The sequence below is a fragment of the Thunnus maccoyii genome, chromosome 4, assembly GCF_910596095.1.
Source record: "Thunnus maccoyii chromosome 4, fThuMac1.1, whole genome shotgun sequence".
NCBI lineage: Eukaryota > Metazoa > Chordata > Actinopteri > Scombriformes > Scombridae > Thunnus > Thunnus maccoyii.
The window spans coordinates 20,648,399-20,669,692 of record NC_056536.1 but is presented as its reverse complement, the minus strand read 5'-3'; the positions used below and the strand labels follow the sequence as shown (position 1 = coordinate 20,669,692).

The 21,294-nt window shown below is 39.7% G+C and overlaps 1 protein-coding gene across 2 annotated transcripts in view; it reads left to right on the top strand.

Moving 5' to 3' along the window:
* Window positions 1–1,359: 1,359 nt before the first annotated feature.
* The window catches only part of slc2a4rg (SLC2A4 regulator), a 40,772-nt gene continuing 20,837 nt past the window's right edge, over window positions 1,360–21,294 (top strand). Inside the window, exons 1-2 of one of the 2 annotated variants that reach the window (XM_042408918.1) lie at window positions 1,360–1,849; window positions 3,414–3,649. In XM_042408918.1, coding sequence (XP_042264852.1) covers window positions 1,580–1,849; window positions 3,414–3,649 — 506 coding nt within the window. In that variant the 5' untranslated portion in view covers window positions 1,360–1,579. The remainder of the gene's footprint in view (window positions 1,850–3,413; window positions 3,650–21,294) is intronic. The other variant, XM_042408919.1, reaches the window with a different exon arrangement.

The window sequence follows — 21,294 nt, the reverse complement described above, 5'->3', positions numbered from 1 at the left end:
TATAATAAAAAATATAGTGTGACAGTGCAGATATGCAAAAGATTGTAATGTTTTATATTAACCTTCATAAAATATTAAAGTGAGTTTTTACTTTTCTAATAAAGTGGCACATTATAACGTGTGTTTGTCTTTTGCTTTTAGTGTTATTGCTTTGCACAGACCAGAGTATCAAACTAGGCAGCATTACAGTCTTACAACTCTGCAGCAGCCTCTTAATAATAACTGTAACTTGCAATAAATGCAGCTTGCTATAAAAGGTGTTTGTGTAAAATTAAGCAATAAAACAAAAGTGGCTGCGCTGTGCAGGCATTTTAGAATAGGCTAGATAAAGAGGCATTCAACAACGAAAATGGAGAGAAAACAAATGTCAATATACTGTAGGCTATCTTTGAATAATAACTGTTGTTTGAATATGTGTATGGATTTCACATTTTCACAAAGCACTCATAACTTTAGGTAAAGGAATTAGTTGGAAAAAAAGAATATAGAGGCAGGAACATGTTCTAATAATTTGCAATCTGATTAAACTCTTCAGAGTGTATTTTGTACACAGGAAGTGGACACACGAACACTAAAAATAAAAAAGGAAGAAATAAAAAAATAAACAGTATGTACCTTTGTGAAGCGTCTGATGCAATTATCCTAACAATGCAATGTTGCACTAGAGAAAGAGTTTCTGTTACTTTAACTTATAATGCAATTAAGACAACGTCACGAACTATGACATCAAGTGATAAAAAATCAAGCACAACTCTATGACTGTCTCATAGAGCTGACCCTTGCTTCACAAAGTATTACGACAGGGCTATTTTCTTGGATTTCATTATTTTACACATGGATTCATGTTATTGTGTCCGGACATTTGTTAATTTTGATATCAACTATGGTTAGGATATGAAATGTTTACTCTTGTCGACTAATAAAGGGGTTTATAACTTTTGGAGGAGGAAACAATCTGACCAGAGATGTTCATTTCATCGATAATAACCCGTTTGTAAAGTATAGTATGTGCAAGGAAAACACGATCAGCTAAATCACCATTTGATTAGCAAAAAACATAAATGCGTAGTTTGCAGCTGAGGCATGCAGGCATTTTTTTCCTCTGCCCTCCCTCTCCTACCTCGCAGACCGGCTCTTCGTCGTCGACAGACACCGGCCGGTAAACTGATGGACACGCCCCCTCCCCCTCTTCCACCCACTTGGATTAGAAAAAAAAAAGTGATTGACAGAGTTAGAACAGCCAATCACAAGCCGCCTCGCTGTGGACGCGTGCCAAAGTGTAATGTTTATGTATGGCGAGGACCAATAGGAGTGAACTAGAGGGGGCGTGGCATTCTTTTGGAGGAAAGAGGCAAAACAATCTTTTATCCTCCTGACCGGGCGGCTTTTTGGATATCCTGGGTAGTGGTGGCGGTGGCGTTGGTGGACAACTACATGTAGGCTAGAGTAGAAGTAAAGACACAGACAATACCTGTCAACTCGCGACAATCCTGATAAATGTATCTAACTCCAGTAAATTGCACTAAAATCTATAGAAAGCTGGTTTTCTTTCTTTAGTCTCCACTCGCCCTGTCTGAATATGGATTCCAGATATATTTTGGACAAGCCGTTGGTCGGGACGAGGGTCGGTGGTGCGGATTTTCACTGCCGGGCAGGCCGCTCCGTGCTTCGCGACACCCGGGTCCCCACGGTGGAAAAAAGCGGTCCCATGCCGGCGTTCACAAACGGGCCCGTCTTCTACCAAATTGTAATGGACGGCGGCTCCGCGGCGGAGGTTAAAAGCGAGAAAACCTCTCCTAAAGGGAACGGACTGTCTCTGGGTGGTCGGATATTGCTCGACATGGAAAAAGTAAGTGCCATTTAGCCGTGTTAAGTGTGTACGCACGACTCCATTAGCCGGTACAGTCAACTGCACACCAACTCAACACTGATTATATCAAGCATGTAACGTCACCCTGTCATTACCGGCTGTATAATGATAAGTTTAAGAGCTCACACCGCTTTCATGCGCCGTTATTACATTTTAACGGTTGATATATTGCTAGTGCGACGCTCACGAGACACTACAACTATTGTGTATTGTGTTGTGCGGTGTTTTTTTATTGAATGTCGTCTTTACAACTCTAAACCCACTTTATTTAAAGTGTACGCAACTTCAGCTGCTGTCAACCCTTGTTCGTAAGTCATGTCGGATCCCGACCGCTTTAAATGGCGGCTCATTCTGTGTGCAAAGTTTACTGAAAAAAAAGGGGGCAGGGACTGCTAACTACAGTAGTAGCCATACCCCCTCCCCCATAACTTGAGAGTGGAGCTACGGCAAGGCCCGGCTCCTCACATACTACTGAACAAGTATACGTACTTGGAAATAGACTTTTAATATATTTTCTGATTATTTTCTAGCAGTTTATTTTTGTATTTGTCTTGCACTGCTTGTGTGTTTTTGCACTGCATTCCAGCATTCCTGGGCCATGTGTGTTTGCAGGGTCAGTAACTTTAATCATGTCATATAGTTAATAATTAGCCCTGCAACATAAAATATGCATATTGGCAAGTTGCCACACCTACTTTGAGATGGATCAAATGGCATTTTATTCAAATAGGTTCTGTGGTTTGCTGTGTCTGTTTATAGAAACATGGAAATATTTATGGTGCATTTTGTAATTGGATATAAAAGACTTTTATATCCAAAACAATTAAACAAATCACTCAGTCATAAAATAGACAATGGTAGCTGGAACCTTCACCATCACACTAACAAATTGTGTCTTTATTTTGTTTCTGTGTTAGCTGTGGCCCCACTGTGATACTTTTTACTTTTCTGAGATTTGTAAAAAAAAAAAAAAAAAAGCAGCAGAAACAGAAATTGATATTTTTAAATCTGGGATTGCTTGTGTGTTTTGGTTGGTTCCTTAAGTTTCTTGAATGTGAGGTGATAAATTACAATCGTACTTCTTCTTTCTTAATTGCACAGAAAAGTGAAGACATTCAAAAAGGTGCTTTCTGACACCCTAGGGGTCAAGCCACTGACCATGAACTGCAGCGTCCCTGGTTAGCGTCTGGCTGTCATTTCCTGTCATCTATTCAATGTCAGCTGTCAGTAATGGCCCCAATACCCCCAAAATACTTTCAAAAAAGGAGTCATCACTAAAAAGGTGATTTCTTTTGTGCACCAATCTTAAAAAAAAGTTTAACCAAAAAACACACAGGGTCTCTGTGATCATTCAGATTCAAATAAAGGTATAAAAACATCCAAAACCACCAAACAGTCTCATGTAAATATATTATATTTCATGTCACTAGTGATGATGTTGAAGCTGAAACTTAATATTTCTTAAAATGTCTGGTGTAGGCATGCTGATAAAGGTCTCAAATGTTAGATTGGCCGTCATTTTTTTATTTCTGCATTTTTCTAGACTGGCCTGGGGGACCAAAAAGATACCGGTTCCACTGGGATCCTGAAGAGGGCCAGTCCTACTCACTGCCCAGGCATAAATGGGCAAATGCCAGGCAGCTTCATGCACTTGGACATCAGGAACCCAGGGAAACAGGCAGAGATGGCCAACAACTTCAGGGCAGCACAAGGGCAAAACATACCACCGACAGAGAGACAACCTCTCCCCTCCTCCCACATCCCCGTCCCCAGAAACAGGTACAGAGAGGCTGATGTCTCTTCATCTTTGGTTTTATTCCCTGAGTGTTGCATGTTAAGTAAATGAGACATCACATCCAAACAATAACAGCGATTGATACAATTCAGACTTTGGCTTGGCATCTAAACATGAGCTTTGGGCAGATGTGTAATCAACCCTATAGGATTCTGGGGCCTGCTGTGAACTATCAGACCTACATTTGTGTACCTAGCCCTTGTTTCTGCTGACTCTGAATTTATGGCAATAATTGATATTGGCTATTTTAATATTCCACTCACTCCAAACCTGTGCTCCCTAGCAGAGACTTGATTAGAAGTGGAATTCACCCTCTGGCTACAACTGTGCAGTGGTTTGGGCATGAATGGTGTGGGGGCGTACTGGTCAACTGACCACATGTTTGGTGTTCCATCCAGAATTGTTTCAAAATATGCGTTAAGGGAGCCAAAGCTTGAAATGAAGGCCAGGATTGCCCAATCGTCTTACAGAAGCAAAAAAGAGAGAGAATGAGATAGTTATAGTAGGTTGTAGGGGTGTAACGGTACACAAAATTCACGGTTCGATATGTACCCCGGTTTTAGGGGCACGGTTCGGTACGAAATAAAAGAAAGATAGAAAATAGCATTTTGGTCTATTTTGAAAAATGTAAACATCCAACAATGGCTCATTGACCAAAACTATAACTGAAACAGTTTATTTTTGCTGCAGTGGAAACTATTACTGAAACCTTTTAGTTTTTCTGCAGTGGAAAAGGAAAACAAGCTTTCTGTTTCCTGAAAGGAGTCAGAACACCTGCTGACAGCTGTGTTATGCTGATTTATGGTCTAACTGTATATAAAGTAGTTGAAACTAGCTCCACTTCTAGCAACTACAACAGTAACATGCTGCTTACTGATGCTTCAGTATCAATAATCTAATAATATATATATAATAAATGGAAAATTTAAAGCCATGTTAAAAGTCCATGTAACTGAGAATTGCAACTGCCTTATTTGAGCTGGATTGAGTCTCTTCCTTGTGTGTTTGATATTTGTGTTCCCTATCTGTTGTTTTTATTTCTACTTAAACTGTAACTGGTGTGCTGTTTTGGCCAGGTCTCCCTTGGAAAACAGATTTCAATCTCAAGGGACTTCCTTGTTAAATTAAAAAAAAAAAAAAATCAGTTAGAGGGACCAAACCACTACTTTTACTTTCATACTTTTTAACTATATTTTTCTCTCTCAGAACTGGTTCTTACGACGTGCTGTCCGACCACGTCAGAAATCACGTGTTTTTATCGTTCCAAGTGGCGTCACTCAAAGGCGAAGTGAAAAACCGACCATCACAGAGAGGGGAGGGGGACGGGGAGATGTGATATTGTTTTGCTACAGCGATAACAGAGCATGTTTTAATAATAGTGTTGCACTAGGTAAGTGTTACTACAGGCTACCTTGGCTAAGCTGGCTAGCATACATCCATAAGCTCAAGTATATCCAGCTGTAGCTATGCTATAGCTAAGTGATGCGCTGCCAAAACCGTCACATCCATACTGTGACGGTTATGGGCGAATACACGTACTGCTACACCCCTACATCCCTAGTATGTTGGTGTTGTTAATTGGTAAACGTTTTTGTTTATTGGACTTCTCCATGTCCTGCTTGACTGTTTCTAAGCCCCAGGCCTCTCCCCGTTGACCCTGTCGCTATTGACTGGCCAGGCTAGTGGATGTGTTAGTGTGACATGCCCACTTTGTGTCAGACAGGAAGATGAGCCTTGATGTGTTTAGTTTAGTTTATTTGTACATATATATATAAAAAAAAGACAGTAAGAATTTAAAAAAGTTTGAACATTGTGCAGAAGAGGTTGGAAGCCAATAATGGCTTATGAAGATACCTCCCCTATATAAACATCAATAATCATACTTAAAAAAAAGAAAAAAAAAAGATTAAAAAAACAATGATAGCAAAATCATCAAAGTTTCAAGACTAAGCAGTAATGTAAAATTGATAGAAATGTCCAATTTACATAGAAGTATATGTTTACAAGTTGTGATGAGTCACAATGAAATCCATGAAGTGTTATAAATCTTTGCTAATTATAGTCCAAATGTTTGCTAACGTGTTTTGTTTGATGTTTCATGTGCAGTACACTCTTTGATAGTCCTTGGGCCAAACTTACATGCGCGTGCAAACTGTTCCACACAGAACAAGCAGAAAATGCATCCAGGGACAAGCCTAGTGCACTGATAAATGATTATGTAACAGTAAAGAGGATTGGGGCGAGGCTTATGGGCAGAAAATTATGTCATTAGAAACTGAATTTGAGTAATGTGTATTTGAATTTGAATTGCTCAACTTGAATAATTGCATTAAAAAACTGAATTTTAATCACATAATTTGAATTTGTATTTTTAACTTGAATAATTACATTGAAAAACTGAATAGCATAGTTTGAAATTGAATTTATTAGTTTGGAACTGAATTCCAATAAACTTGAAACTGAATGTAATATTATGAAATTTGATTCAGTTGCTTTAAAACTGTATTTGATCCTCACAGAAAATTCAACTCTATATACCTCAGATTCCGTTCACTGAGACACACATCTGGTCATTGAGGAAGAGCAATCGAGTGCAGATTCACAGATTCATACATGTTATACATTTATACAAACCTGTGGTTATGCTTCAACATGCTGAAAACTGATGGTGTTCAGCTCAGAGTGTCATGTCCAGAGAACTGAAGTGAATTGTGCAATTTCAAAAATGAGGCACAAAACTCAAAAGTAATTTTTCTCTGAAATGGCTGGACATAAAACTACAATTTTTACATAGAATAGAGAAACACTTTAGGCTCTTGAAACATCAAGCTCCAATTGGTCGTTGATATCGTTGAGAGAAAATAGTCCTTACAGTATGTGAAAAGGAGTTCTGTGAATCTGCACTCAATTAATCCTCCTCAACAACCAGCTGTGTGTCTCAGTGAATTGAAATTGAATGGCCAGAACTTAATTTGAATTGTGAGTACTGAATGTAGAAGTATAAAGAAAACTAATGAATTCAATAAACTTGCTTCTTCAAATGATGCTATTCGGATTCAGTTTTCCAATACAGTTATTCAAGTTAAACAATACAAATTCAAATTATGGGATTAAAATTCAATTTTTTAATGCAATTATTGAAGTTGAGCTATTCAAATTCAAATATAAATTATTCAAATTCAGTTGCTAATGACACACATTTCTGCCCATAGAGGCTGTAGGCGGTGCCGAAGCACTCTTTCCTTCATTTTACACAACTATTGGTTACTGTCTGTCTCAAGTCTGTGTCTGTCAGACTGCACAGTACAGTCTACAAACTGAGGAGCTCTTCATCAAATTTGTATAGAGGCGTGATACCACAGTATACAATCATTCAAAATATGTCAGGATATTACAATCTTTAACATGAAAACAACAAAGATAGGTCGTAAAATGACTATAATCCATCAACAAAACAGGATACAACTGCCGAGATTGTGCTTGATCCCAGGCGTAGGGGTTTTGGGAATTTTAAACACCTCACTCAGCTCTTTCCTTCCTTCTCTCATCATCACGTGAACTTCACGTGCCACTGGTCATGTATGATGTGTGAGGGGTGTCTCTGGGGAGCATGCAAGACTGAACATGTTTTGAAACGAGAGTGAAGTTGTTCCTACTTCTTTGTGAGTGTGTGTTCGAGTGTGTGTGTGTGTGTACTTTTTCCCACTACGGACAACAGAGCGGCTGCTCTCACATCCCAGTCCAGGTCTTAACCATAATTTGAAACATCTCTTTTTTTCACACTATGTTGACGGCTATCTCAGCACACTCCCACCACAATAACAAACTCTGAGTTGACACTACTCGGCCGCTTAAAAAAGTTGCATAACATTATATAACTGTGTGGTCATATTAGCTGGGCCTCTTTGTTGCTCCATTGACCTTTCAGATTACCTCCCTGTCTTTATCCCGCTCAAATTGGCTTTTGTTTTGAAGTTGTTGACAAGAGGCTCCTCTCCTCTCTCTCACCATGAAACAAGCAGCTTTCTTAGTGCTTAGTGCTACCTGGCATTACATTTTGGTTTGAAGCATTTAAGTGTTCAGTTTAAAAAAGGGACTCTTGTTTGCCATGTAAACCCAATAACAATACATAGTTGCACTTCACTTACACACTATTGGACTGCAGTGTGAGACATATTTTTCTGGCCATAGTGGCGAGGTTGCTTGACATCCCAGTGTGTGTTTGTGCATCCGTATATGTGTGTGACACATTCTGCATTTGCCGCATTATGTGCCCTGCTTAGGATAATGTCAACAAAACCATTTATTTTAATTTGCTCCCCACCATCTAAGATAATACACTCATTTTGTTGCAGGATTAAATATGTTTAAAAGACCTTAGCTAGAGAGCTGCTGCTCATCTCTGTTTGTTTTACATCAACCGCTGTATCAGTTTCGTATTGCTTCTCACATACAAGCTAATGCTTTCACACCTTTTCTTGTCAGTTTGCTAGCGCTGAAAAAGTAGGTCACTGTCCTTTAGACAAGCCCAGGCAAGGATCTTGCGGAAAGAAAAGGGAGGAACCAATACATTCACTCACTCACACATGTACATATTCATCTAAACACATTCAAACCAACACCATTTACTTAAACATTCCCACCTGTCCTGTCAACCTTGCCTCTGTGTGTCTTTCTCTCTTATCGTCGGTCTGTCTCTGATTAGTCTTTCTTTCACTCACACCCCGAAGCAGAGCCCGTTCTACCTGTCAATACTCATCAGCGTGGGATCCATCGTGCTGATAAAGGAACAAAGAGCAGTTTCAGTGAACAAAAAAAGAAAAAAAGGAAAAAAGAGGTCTGACAAAATGAAGAGGGGAGGGGGCGTTTTGTTTTGATGTTAAAAGCTTTTCTTTCTTATCTGTCCTTGGTCAGGTACACTGTCACCACAGTAGGGAAGCATGAATAGAAAACACTGAGTCGGCATAAACAAGACACCAGAGCAACCAACTGCAGTGAGGAGGGGGGGGGGTCGGGGGTGGAGGGGAAAAAAGACGGCTCTGTTTTTAACATAATTACTGCCCAGCCTTTGACTCAGTCTGTTTAGAGTCACCAGGAGGGTTTAGGCTAGGCAGGCAGGCAGGCAAGCCGGAGCACAGTCCACCACTGCTCCATCCCCCTCCGACCACCCCACCACCAATCCTCTTCTCCCAAAGGAGGCATTACAGCCGGTTGTTGAAGGTCAGAGGAACAGCTACTCGCCCCCACTGTAGTCTGGGATGTCTAACCCACATCCAGCCTGCTGACATGGCCCCTTCTCAGGTGGTTGCTTTATTTTATATTTCCATATAAACAGCAGTTGCCTATTAGTTTACCAGTATTATCATTAGTGGCAAAATTCCTTCTGAATTTGAATTAGTATTTCCATCCTTCCTTGTAGCCTTTTTTTTTTTTTTACTCCCTTCCAGACAACAAGAGGTTAAAGCTCTTGCACCGACACAGGCGGGGGGTGAAAGGTCATCCTCAATGAATGGAGTCATGCAAGAGGGGAGGGTCAAATCAGGACGCGAGCAGGCATCTGGCACGTCCACCAGGTCAGCCTCAAGATCTGGCTTACGTGTCGCATAGGCAATTTATAACCACAGAAGATTGTAGCAGACGTCTCATCATCTAACAAACACGTCTTTACTGTCTGCCAACTTAGATATGTACGGAGGAGTGAGGATCTAGTATCAAAGAAAAAAAAAACTTTTCTTATTTAATCTGTGTTTTCAGTGTGCAGCTTTGCGGCTGGCTCTGAATCACTCATTCTTTAACAGTAATGAGGGCCTCTGGAAGAAGCTCCTGCTAATGGGTGAAATATGTGCTGTGTGTGTGTGTGTATGTGTACAATGCCCTAATGAGATATTAATCATCTCCTGTTATGCAGTGGATAAGAGAGGCAAAATCAATTTCATAAGTGAGAAGGAGAGTAGGAGGCATGAAGGAATGTTTTCTGCAAACGGTCCGCTGTGGTGCAAAAGTAATGTTACGCAGGCAAAGTTGGAAGTGGTTCCAACAGATCACGCGTTGACTATACTTTTTTAATGTATAGTAGTGTATGAGTGGGTTGTGTACTGTGCATCTGTCCTCCAGCAGAATGCCCGTAGGGACAGAGAGAAAAATAAACTTATCAAGAAGGAAGGAAACCCTTGTTGTGCAGCTTTGGCACTGCTGCAGTAAAATGCTTTACCCTTTGCTCACCCACACTAATAGACACTTACATAAGGCGTCCTGTTCTGCCTCAGTAGCATTTAGAGATGACACAGTCAACTCTCTCTTTCAGCCTCTTTTCATCTTTCATCATATCCCTCCCACAACTTCTCTTTCATACAAGAATTATCACTCCTTTGATATCGTTCCCTTCTCTATCTGTGAGTTATTAACACGCTCATAAAAGTGCTGAAAAGTTAGACGCAGTGAATCGAGCGTTTGTGCCGGTGTCTCAGTAGTGACGTTTAGCTCCATATTTTATCACAATCTAAACATTGATACCGTATAGTGTAAGACAAAAATGCTCCATAGTTTGGCTGAGATGTTGAGCTTTGTAAGATGCCCTTTCCTCCCTCTTTTATGTCTTTTATCTGTTCCATACATCTCATTTTCTGTTTCTCTTGGCCTTTAGCCCTTTGCCCCTTTGTCTGAGGGTCGACTGGCTAAATCCTATTCAAATCCAGAGGAGATGAAGCCACCAGAACAATGCTGAGTCTCTCTCTGCCCCGGAAAGATTACTCCATCCTCCTATAGAAAATAATACGATTTCTTATCTTTTTGTCATGTGTTTGTCTTTCTCTTTTCTCTCTCTATTTTTTTTTCTGGAACATAAACATGCATGTTTTCAGCATTTTTGTGATATTGTTTAACTTTCACAATTATTCAGTGACTACATCCATTCATAAGGTAGGAAAATGATAGCATACTCATCACTGGAATGTTCACAATGTTTCTATTGGCACTGAAATCACAGATCCACTGAACATTTGGCAGACAGTAGATGTGCAAGCCAAGGGTTGATTTTTGGTTAGAAATATTTCTGCACTGTAATGCAAGTTCAAAGCTTCATTTATCTTGAAATCACACAGGCTGCTTAGATTATATAATTATACATTTAAACTGCAGATTATAACGATAAAGCTAATCTTGCCTGTTTTATGACTTCTCACTGTGGCAGATTAATAGGCACAACACAGTAGGAAAATTCTCTGAATGTACTTTGTAACGCTCCAGTGAATTTGCAAATGGCTTCCAAAACCAGATCCTCGGTGGCTGTGAGAGTAAGCCTTTTAAAGTCCGAAGTAACTGTTTTAGAAATGTTCTGTAAGGCCTTAGTTTCATGGGTTTTGCTTTCTCCTGCTCTCAATCACTGCACATATAAATATCTGAACACACACACACACACACACAGAAACACACACAGCGTGTTGCGTAACTCAATCATAAGTCATCCCAGTCTGCTGATGACAAGCAGTGAAATACAGTCCAGACTGCAAACAGAGAGAAGTCTGAGAAACACCTAACACTTTGTATTCTGCGGAGCTGAATGGCTTACATCTGTTTGAATGTCAGAGCTTTTTTTCTACTACTTGTGTATTAGTGTAGCATTTAGTTTAATACGCATATCGCATTTAAAGCTAATTTGTGGGTTTTTCTCTCTTCCAGGGAATATTTAAAATAGTTTATTTTCATAAATGCTGCTTTTTTCCTATGAATATTTTCCCAATGTTGATAGTTTTATGTAGTTTATTAGTTTATAATTCTCGAATATGATAAAAATCTGAGTTCCTCTCTTCTTGTTATAACATCAAGACTTCATTCACCTGACTACAGCAGTGTGCATGACATAGAAAATACAATGCTCCGTCTAATCACTGAGGTTTCTGACTTCATCCCGAGGAACGTCAGATGTTCATGATCCCACTTGTAATTTAAGGATTATCGACAGCCCTGTCTTTTAATTTGTTTGTAAAAGAAAGCTGCGCTGAACTTCTGGAATTCCGATTGATTTTATATTGACAGTTAAGTAATGTGGGAATTGACTTTTCAACATGTCTGGGCCTGCAAGGGATCGGCTAAATCAAAACATGAATAAGAGCCGAAGATTGAACGGCTAGCAACTTCATTAGAACACATTTCAGAGATTCAACTTGAATTAACTATTTTAAACAGCATGCCACACCCAGGCTGCTGGAACCAGTGGGCCCAGTTCCACTCTAAGCTCCTAGAAACCCACAACGCTATGTGTGTGTCCTTCAGTGCATGTGTGTGTGTGAGTGTGTGTAGACATGCGCATCCCTAACAATAGAGCTGTGTGGACGAACGGTGCAGGAGGACAAGACAATCGATCGAGCAGCTCTACAAGTGAACAAGTTTGTGTGTTTTCCTTTTTTTTAAGTCTCATTTCTCTGTTTCTCTCTCTCTCATCTACACACACACACACACACGTGTACTTAGGTCACTTTTGGGGACATTACATAGACTTACATTAATTTCCTGGACACTTACAAAGTCCCTAACCACTACATGCCTGACCCTAACCTTAAACCTTACCCTTACCTTAACCACCCAAAAATCAGCATTTTACCAATCAGAGACACGGCTTTTGTCCCCAGTTGGACAAGCTGTCCTCAATGTCTTTAGTCTGAAATTTGTCCCTGAAAGTAGCCTATGACACACACACGCACACACACACAGACTATCATTCCATAGCCATAGTGAGGTAGTCAGGTTTCACTTAACACAGATCTGCTAATAACGCCGTTCTATTCTCACCTCCCGGCTATTGCATCATGCATCAAAGTATTTGCTATGCCCTGCTGATACAGTGTCAACGTTTACACGTATGTTTACTATATCTATATGTACAAAGTCACACGCCCACGACTACATACTGTGCAGAGCTATATCTGATGTTCATGAGTCATTTTCGTGCAGTGATACAGAGAGAGGCGGGGGAGGAGTTTGACAGCTTCTTGCTTATGTCCACAATGTTTGTTTTTTCACCCATTAGCTTGGAATCTGCGGTCTCCTCCTTCTTGCTATAAATTTATTGATTTATTAATGTCTTCCGCTCACACAGTATTCTGTTGTGTATCTATCTACAGGCACTTAAAAAAGTGGAAAGAATAGTTGAAATTGAAATGATATAAAATTAAGACCTGAGCTTTGTAAAGACTGCTTTATTTTCAATGTTTGTCTAGTTTTACATTAATAAAGAACAAATAAACAAATGGAATGAATCAACTTTACATCCCTAAAACAAAGTTTCCATTTTACTGTGATATTCAAAGTTTAACTAGGATTAGGGCTGCGAAATTTATGTTGTTTTAAATTGGTCTTCAACTCAATTGTAGTTTATTGAAAAGTCTTAAACCAAGTAGGTGTGACTGTGACAAGGTGTTAAAAATGTGTTTTAGCCAAGAGCATTTTTTTTTTTTGAGCAGAGTAGTCTCTTTAAACGGGAGCAGACACACACCTCTGAAGTCCTCTGACTGCTGCCAAGATAACGTGGAGATTCCGGCCTGGGGAGAGGTAAAAAGTATCCCCTCTTCATCTTAGTGGTGGTGGCTTCCAGCACCAACATGCCATTGCACAAAGCATTGAGTGTGCGACGCCGGTCAATCAGGTGCAGCGCAGGGCCCAGATCACTGCCCAAATAACCCCCGCACCAACTCGTAGCTGTTCCAGGGCATGGGAGTACAGAGCGGTTTTCACAATCTGGTTATTCTCACTCTTCTCCGATCAACTGCACTTCCGCCCACTCTTGGTTTTCATCCAGGGATGCCAGTATTCACTTTTTTTTCTTGTTGTTTTGTTGATATACAATAGACAGTGGTGTAGTCCTTCCGAGCATACCCATATAACATGAGGTTTGTGATTTATTCAGAGGGCAAAGCTGATCTCCAGTGTCAGCTTTTGCTTTTTCCTCCCTGCTTGTCCAATCTGCCTCAATCTGGTTTGGACCAAAAATCAACACCATGGTCACAATATATATACCAGCTCGTGTTTAAACTGTGTTTTGTTCACCATAATTACACATGAGAAGATTGAAGAGAAAGAGAGGAAGAGACACAGAGACAAAGAGAGAGAGAGAGAGAAGGAGGGAATTGAAGGGAAGGGCATAGAGAACCTGAAGGATAGTACCAGTAAATCTAACATTTGTGACAGTCATCTCCTGCAAAATTATTGTGGCTGGTGTAGCATCAAGATACCAGAGCGTGCTGTCCTATTTTCAGAGGGATCCATTTTCTGCCCTTTCACAGACTTGGAAATAGCCCAGTATAAACAGTCTATCATTATAAACATGAAGCTTGATTTGGCTTCATAAAAAATCTACAAGAAGACACTGAAGTACACAAAGAAATATCTTATAAACTGATTTGACTGTCACATCCATGGCTTTTTTTATTTGTGATCTTATTCTGGGTCTACAGTGACCACTTCATCTTAGGTTTAACACTGTAGAATTTGTATTCTTTTAAAAGGAAACATTAGAAGGTCTATTTACATATGGCACGCATTGTATAATTACAGGAAATGTATACAAGATGTTGTAAATGTAGTTGTAAATGGACTACAACTAAGTGATAATATTGTCTTTTTAAATCTGTCAGATTAAGACAGAGAAAAAAGGAGGAGGTGAAAAGATGAAAAGTAAGGGTATCTCTTGTCCCCTTATAAGAATAAAGGGGGACCAGGGAGTGTTTTACATTTTATAGGCATGCTGAGCTGTTGTTTCTGTCTCTGGTTTCACTTCAGCTCTCCTTAATGGGGGGGATTCATGTCAGCTCCTTTACATTTCACCAGATTTACTAGAGAATGTAGATGCACCAAAGGGCACTTTAGGTGCCAAGTGCATGCAAGTCTGCATGTCTTGTATGTGTGAACAAATGAAGTGTATAGTGGTATGTTGGTATTTCTGAAGCTGGTTCTGAAGCCTTTGGACCTGTCTTACTACTGTAGCTGCCTTAATCAGCTACTTTCTGTCTTATTATTTAAAAATAATATCAACTTAAGACAGCAAAGATTAAGGTAATTAGTTCGGTTACTGCATTATCTGGCTATTTATTGCATAACATATAGATAGATGCTTTGGTCCTCATCAGCAGGATCTTGTACAGACACTCGTCCTACAAACCTTTTCAATATGTGTCATTAAAGAATAGGTTCACAATCGGTCTGTCTCAAAACAATAGTCGGTAACGGCCAGTATGAACAGCAGGAATGATTACAGCAAGAGAAATGTGTCAGTGTTCATTTGGGCACCTGACTTTTGTTTTAGAACAGACTTGAATATTTGTAAACCTGTCCTTTTAATACACACATTGTCTTTTGTATTTCTACAAACACAAGTCAGCTCTTTAAGATTTTGCAATAGTCAGTAAACCGAATCTGTGTGTGCGTTTGGTTAAGTGTGTCTATGAGTCTGAGAGCGAAGAGTCTTGGCTGTAGAGAGGCCTGACTGTTTGACAGAAAAACACTTCAGTCACACAAGGCATGACTTTCCCCAGGCCAGAGCTGCTAGCTGCGTCTGGCAAGCTCTCCCATCTGTCTGTCTGTCTGTGCAGGAGAGGATGGCAGCTGAAAGAGTCTGCCCTAGTCTGACCGTTGCCTGAGTTTGGCCTTGTTTGAAAATGCATGACTCTCACAGGGGGGACCAGCCAGTCGCATCCAACTAGCAGTCATTCTCATCCTGTTTTGTGCAACGCAGCCATCGTATTTCAGCATGTTTGTAAAAGAGTAAAAACCAGCAGTCGGGTGCAGAGTCAGGGTGTAATATCTTCTCAGATATCTCGTGGAACAGCAGCTCTCCGTCTCTCCGCAGCTGTCTGTATGTAGACGCTAGGTTTTATCATCATCATCTCTCCAGTGTTTCCACAATGTGCTCTTATTGCCTTCATTCATCTTATTAACTATCCCATCGCTGACATTGGAGGGTGATAGAGGGGCCGTTTTCCTTTCTTTACTCCCTATAGTGTCATAGCCTACTCCTGTAGGATGTTGAAACACTGATAATTTGGAGAGAAGTGCTTGGCTTTTGTAGACACAGGGCCAGAAGATCCAACATTTTTAGATTTGGTTTATGGCTTTTTCTTTGCTGCATTAATCAGTATCCAGTACAGTCTGACAGGGGCCTTTTGGGGTCCAAAGATGGAGTGATGTACTACAGCTTTCTAGTAACTTAAGCATGGGGGTCACATCATGAAATTAAAGGCTCATTCACCACCACCAAAATTAATAGAACCCACTATCACCCTCTATTAAGTTGATTGACACGTTTTTAAATACCCAGATACTAGACAGCAACTACATGTAAGTTAGACATATCTAGTGATGCTGTAAATGCTCAGTTCATCATTGGAGTATAAGTCTAAACTTTTCGTTTTTAGTCTCTTGAGAAATAGATTGAATCATTATGTTTTATTTATTTGTCATAATATTTGATTATGTGAGCATATGGTAATTATACATGCTCATAAAAACTGCACTTTTGACTTGTACGTTTTTTTTTCATTATGCAAATAAAAGCAATAATAACAGCTTTGGCAGAAACAAGAATAGTTTGAGTATCAAAGTGAGTGTGCTGTATTATTTTTAAATGCCTCGATATAAACTGTAGGTTGTAAATTGTTCTTAAATTGTGGGAACATGATAAGTGTGTCTGACCTTTGAGACACCAGATTGCTAGACACAGATCAGTTTTTAATCATAGTTTGTGATAATGCAGCTCAGGCATCAGATATTGAAGTTGAAATAGTAGTGTGAGTTTAAAAAAAATCTGACTATTTATGGGCTATTACCCTTTTTATGTCATTAATATGCTACACATTTCTGTTTGGAGAGAGAGGCAGATAAAATTGGCATGCTGGCTCTGAGGCTTTGAAAGGTCCACTGTGCGACTGTGCTTTTGTTCGGTTGTTTCGCTTCAAATGTTTTCATCACCATTTATTTCTGCATAGTTTATAACAGCGTATATAGATAAGGGTCTGCCTCTCTCTCTCTTCCACACACGTGCTCATTTACAAAGGACCATAAGTACTAGCCGCACCGCTTATTTGTGGGTGTGTTTACTTTTGGCACTGCATGTTTGGGAAGGAGGAGTCTGAGAAAATTCAGCTCATCCACATGTCTCATCACACTCCCTCAAAAGTCCGCAGCCATTTTTCCACTAACTGCTCCTTTTCCTTTCTTGCACTTTTTTTTTCTGCTGTAGCTCCAGCTCCCTCATTTCAAGAAAAAGATACTGATCAGTTTATGATCAGTTTATTTTACTGGCAGGATTTTTCGTCTGTCTCATGCTGCCCTGCAGATATTTGGCTTCATGGGAGTAAGTAGAGCAGAGTGGCTTTGGAACAGTGTTGGTTTGCTTTCGCAAAACACAGGAAACCAGGCAAAGGCCTGCTTCGGCTTGTGATGGCAGAAGAGCAAATCTCAAGAGCAGGCGAGAGAGGGAGTGGGAAGTGAAGAATGAGGAACAAAATAAGAGTATGAGTGCTGCAGAAAGAGAACTGACCGCTCTGTTTGGTGCTCTCCGCCATTTTAATCTTAGTTCTAAGTTTCAAGATCAAAACTTGTTTTCTTTTTCAGTTTCTCCACTTCGGTTGCTATTTTGTGTTATTTCTGAATTGTATATCCAAGTCTGTCTTGTGACATTACCCCCCCCCCCCCTTTGTCTTGTTTAATTCAGAGGGAAACAGGTTTAGTTGATGATATGCAGAATGAACTTAGCAGGCTCGATTTGATCTGGTTTCCCTTAACATCCGCATAACAAACAGTCAGCTCAGTTGTTCGTAGAAGAAGATGACGTGTCTCTGTGATTCTGGAGAGGCAAAACCTCAGTCTAGCCCAAAGTGGTTTGGGTTATTTAGATACGTGAAAATATGATTTGAATGGATGTCACATAGGGTTTTTCAGTAAGAATAAAAAAAACAAACAAACAACTCAGCTGGCATGCTAAATCAACTTGTGAATGAATGAATAGTTTTATTTCCGTGTCATTTACATGTCCCATCCTCTAACAACAAACCAAATATTCCGGCATGTTAACCATCATCTAACAACACAATACATAAATATCATCCAAACATAAACATAAACATCATCCAAACATCTATCTACTAAAGGAAGGAATTTCTGTATGTATGTATGTATGTCCTTCACGTATCTCTTGAAGCGTTCATCCGATTGACTTCACACGTGGCGGGTGTATGGCTGGGGACCCAAGGGATTGAAGTGTTGAATTAGGGTGCAATTTTGACAGGTGATATGTTTACTATTGATAAACTTTGAATAAACCAGTGATCAGCGAGCCACTCCACTCTGTGTAAGGGCAGGGCGGAGCTTCAGGGCTCTGCCAACCGACTCCAGCATGTCAGGGAGAGACCAGAGACGAGGCGTGACACGAGTCAGAAAAAAGTGCTCTAAAACAAGAAAAGTACTGAGCGAAAACAGAACGAAGAGAGGACACCTTTACCCCCAGACAGAAAGCGTATTGTTAGCAGCACGTTTAGCAGATCAGAGCAAATACGTCTATGGGCAGTTCAAAATCAGTTTGTCTCATATGTTCCATGGTGATTGTGAAGTGCCACTACAGACAAAGCTTCGGAGCAAACATACCCACTCAAATCCGTACTGAAGGTGCAGAAAATAGGAACGATCTAAGAGCCCAATGTGATCGATCCACTTTATTTTAGGATGCACATCATTTTATTTTTAAATGAAGTGCTTATTTTAGGCCACCTGAAATGAGAAAAGAATATTTATCTACTATTAGAGTACTCAATCGTAACATCTATATTTTCTCTACCTGGTTTTCGAAAATGCGTTGTGTTTTTTTTTTTTTTTGATTGTAAATCTTCCTTATTTTCTGACTGCAAAATAGTATCATCAGCATAAAGAAGAATGTTTACAAGTACACGGCCACATAATACCTTTTTCCCCAGCCGCTTTACCTCTCTAGCCGAATCATTAATAAAAACATCAAACAAGAACATCAGCTTGTTAAACACCAGAGGGCGTGGAAAACCATTCTGTAAGATACTCATTTACTTTTACACGAGCGGTGGGTGTCCTTTATAAAGACTTAACAGCTTGATAGAATTTTCCATTAACACCTATTTGGTAAAACTTATATTTCAGGAAATCATGATCAGCAAAATCAGTTATTGTGTTTTAATCTGTTTCTAACCACTGTAGATTTGGTTTAAATATGATCTATACAGGCTCTTCCCCTTTGAAAATCATTGTGTTCCTCCTCTTGTAGACTGTTTTACTCTAAAAACTGTACTAATCTATTATTTAAGATGGAGGAATACTATGATCAAAACTTGTTTTCAGCAAGCAATACAATGAATCAAACATTTTTCAATACTTCATTAGGCAACTCATCCATGCCAAAACCTTTTTAAATTTAGTGGTCTCAAATGCCTTTTGGACTTCTTCTCTACTTAGGTCTTAGGAATTAAAAATTCATCACTATGCCGATAGTGCTTAACATGTTCCCTCTTCAAACAACAATACGTTCATAAAATTCATCATCAAAGTTTTCATACTGTCTTGAGACCAGAAGAAGTTCCCTCCCATTCATTTAATACCTTAACCAAGTCCGATAATATTTCTCTTTCACACCAAACCTGTATAGGAATCTTTTTAAAGCATTTTGGGCCCAAATTATTTATCCCACTCCAAAAATGTTGTGGATTCTTTGCTTGTATCTGCTCCAAATGTATTACTTGTCCTCTTTGATATCTTCGTTTGTAGAGCATTTGATTTCCTAAATTTAGGCTTATCCACATTATCATTTAACTCTGATAGTACGAGTATACAAAACTCATTGTACCATTTATCTAGCTCCTCTTGTGTTTTGTTAAAAGTTTGTAATCTCTCAATAAGTTTCAACATCGCTGTACCTCCCATATCTGAGATTAAAAAGGTATCTGCCACAGTTTGTTTCACCGACTTTTTAATCTGTTTAGCTGTAGCAAATACTTCTTGAGACTGGAGCATTTTATAACCAACACTAAAATTCATCCACAGTAATGAATGATCTGGTAACTGACAATGATCTGCGATCAAATTGAACAAAGCTCTATCCTCTACCACCTGTGAAACAAGCAATACCTTAAAGGGATAGTTTGTATTTTTTGAAGTGGGGTTGTCCATAGTCAGTGTATTACCTACAGTAGATGGGGGTCGGCACCCCCCCAGTTTGAGGAAGCAGACAGGAGTACCGGCACGGAAGCTAAGCAATGTACTGCTGGGGACAGGGACAACAGCAAAATGTATTCTAGCCACCTAAATAAAGGCCCACCTAAAAAAAAATCAATATCTGTTTAAGTGTACACTGTATTTAGAATATATTCACCGCTTTGCCTTCCTTTCAGACAGTCCTTTCCTTTAGCACTACATTTTCTCAACCATAGAACTTAAGGTATTTCTATGCATGCTGCGCACTGTAATATGCCACAACAGCTCTTTCTGACCTAACAGCTGATCTGCAGAGTAAAACAGTGCATGGATAAAGTAGGCCTAATCTTTCCCGGCGGGAATTTCCCTTAGCAGTGTTTTCAAGTTCAGCTTAATCAGCTGGTCAGTGTGAGATGTGGCTTAATTTACACATTTTTAGATGTCTAGAGTGGTCCTTCAACTTATGCTTTTGGCAAAGAATGCCAATTTTTTCCTCTGTGGATGCACACTGCACTTTCACCAGCCCTGGTTGGCCTCCTCTACCACTTAGATGTGCTGCATCAACAATTTGAGTCTTATTACCTCGGCCCTGACCCTTACCTTCCATGAAAAGCTGCTTAATCTTAAGAAGAAGAATATTTTCCCCATCTTCCTTTGGTAATCTAGCCACAATTATGGATACATCAGTTTCAAATCTTATTTTGGGCCTCACAGCTGCACCCTCTGAACTTGAACTGAGCTTCTCCTCCAATGACTCGAGGCCCATGACTCGAATGAAAGAGGACAAGCTTGTTGAGAAGGATGCAGTGTTTTAGAAACACTGTAGAAAAAGGGAAGTAAAACTAAGGCCACTACTCAGGAGAGACTTCCTTGCATTCCCCTAGCAACAACATTGTTATTGAAGGGGGACTGATAGAAGTTGTGAGGGAAGTTGCTATAGCTACAAGCTAATCTTGTTGTGTAGGCTGAAGTGACAGTGGGGTAATAAAGTAAGGTACTGGTACACATTAGCCAGTTCACCCACAGACATGAACATTGGAGGTGTAATGTATTGGTAAATTATGCAGTGAATGTTCCATCTACAGATGACTAATTAAGGTTTCTTTTAACTGTTTTAAATAGTTTTAGGTGTGCAAGAAATTGTGGTTAGGATTTAATGTCTTAAAGTGGGATGGAAGTAGTAGGCAGGGTGACATTAGGCATAAGGTAATGGATGCAACTTATCAAACATGCAACTTGTTGGAGGGTTTTGTAAGGGGTAAAGGCAGGACTGCCTGTGTGGGACACTGCAAAAGTAATTATCTGCAATATCACCATGTCTAGCTGTTTACTTAAGATATGGCCACAGTATGTAATTCAGGTAGTGCGTCATGAATCTACTCTGTCATCAGCCAGTTGATTGCATGTGCTGAGTCAACATTTACTCACG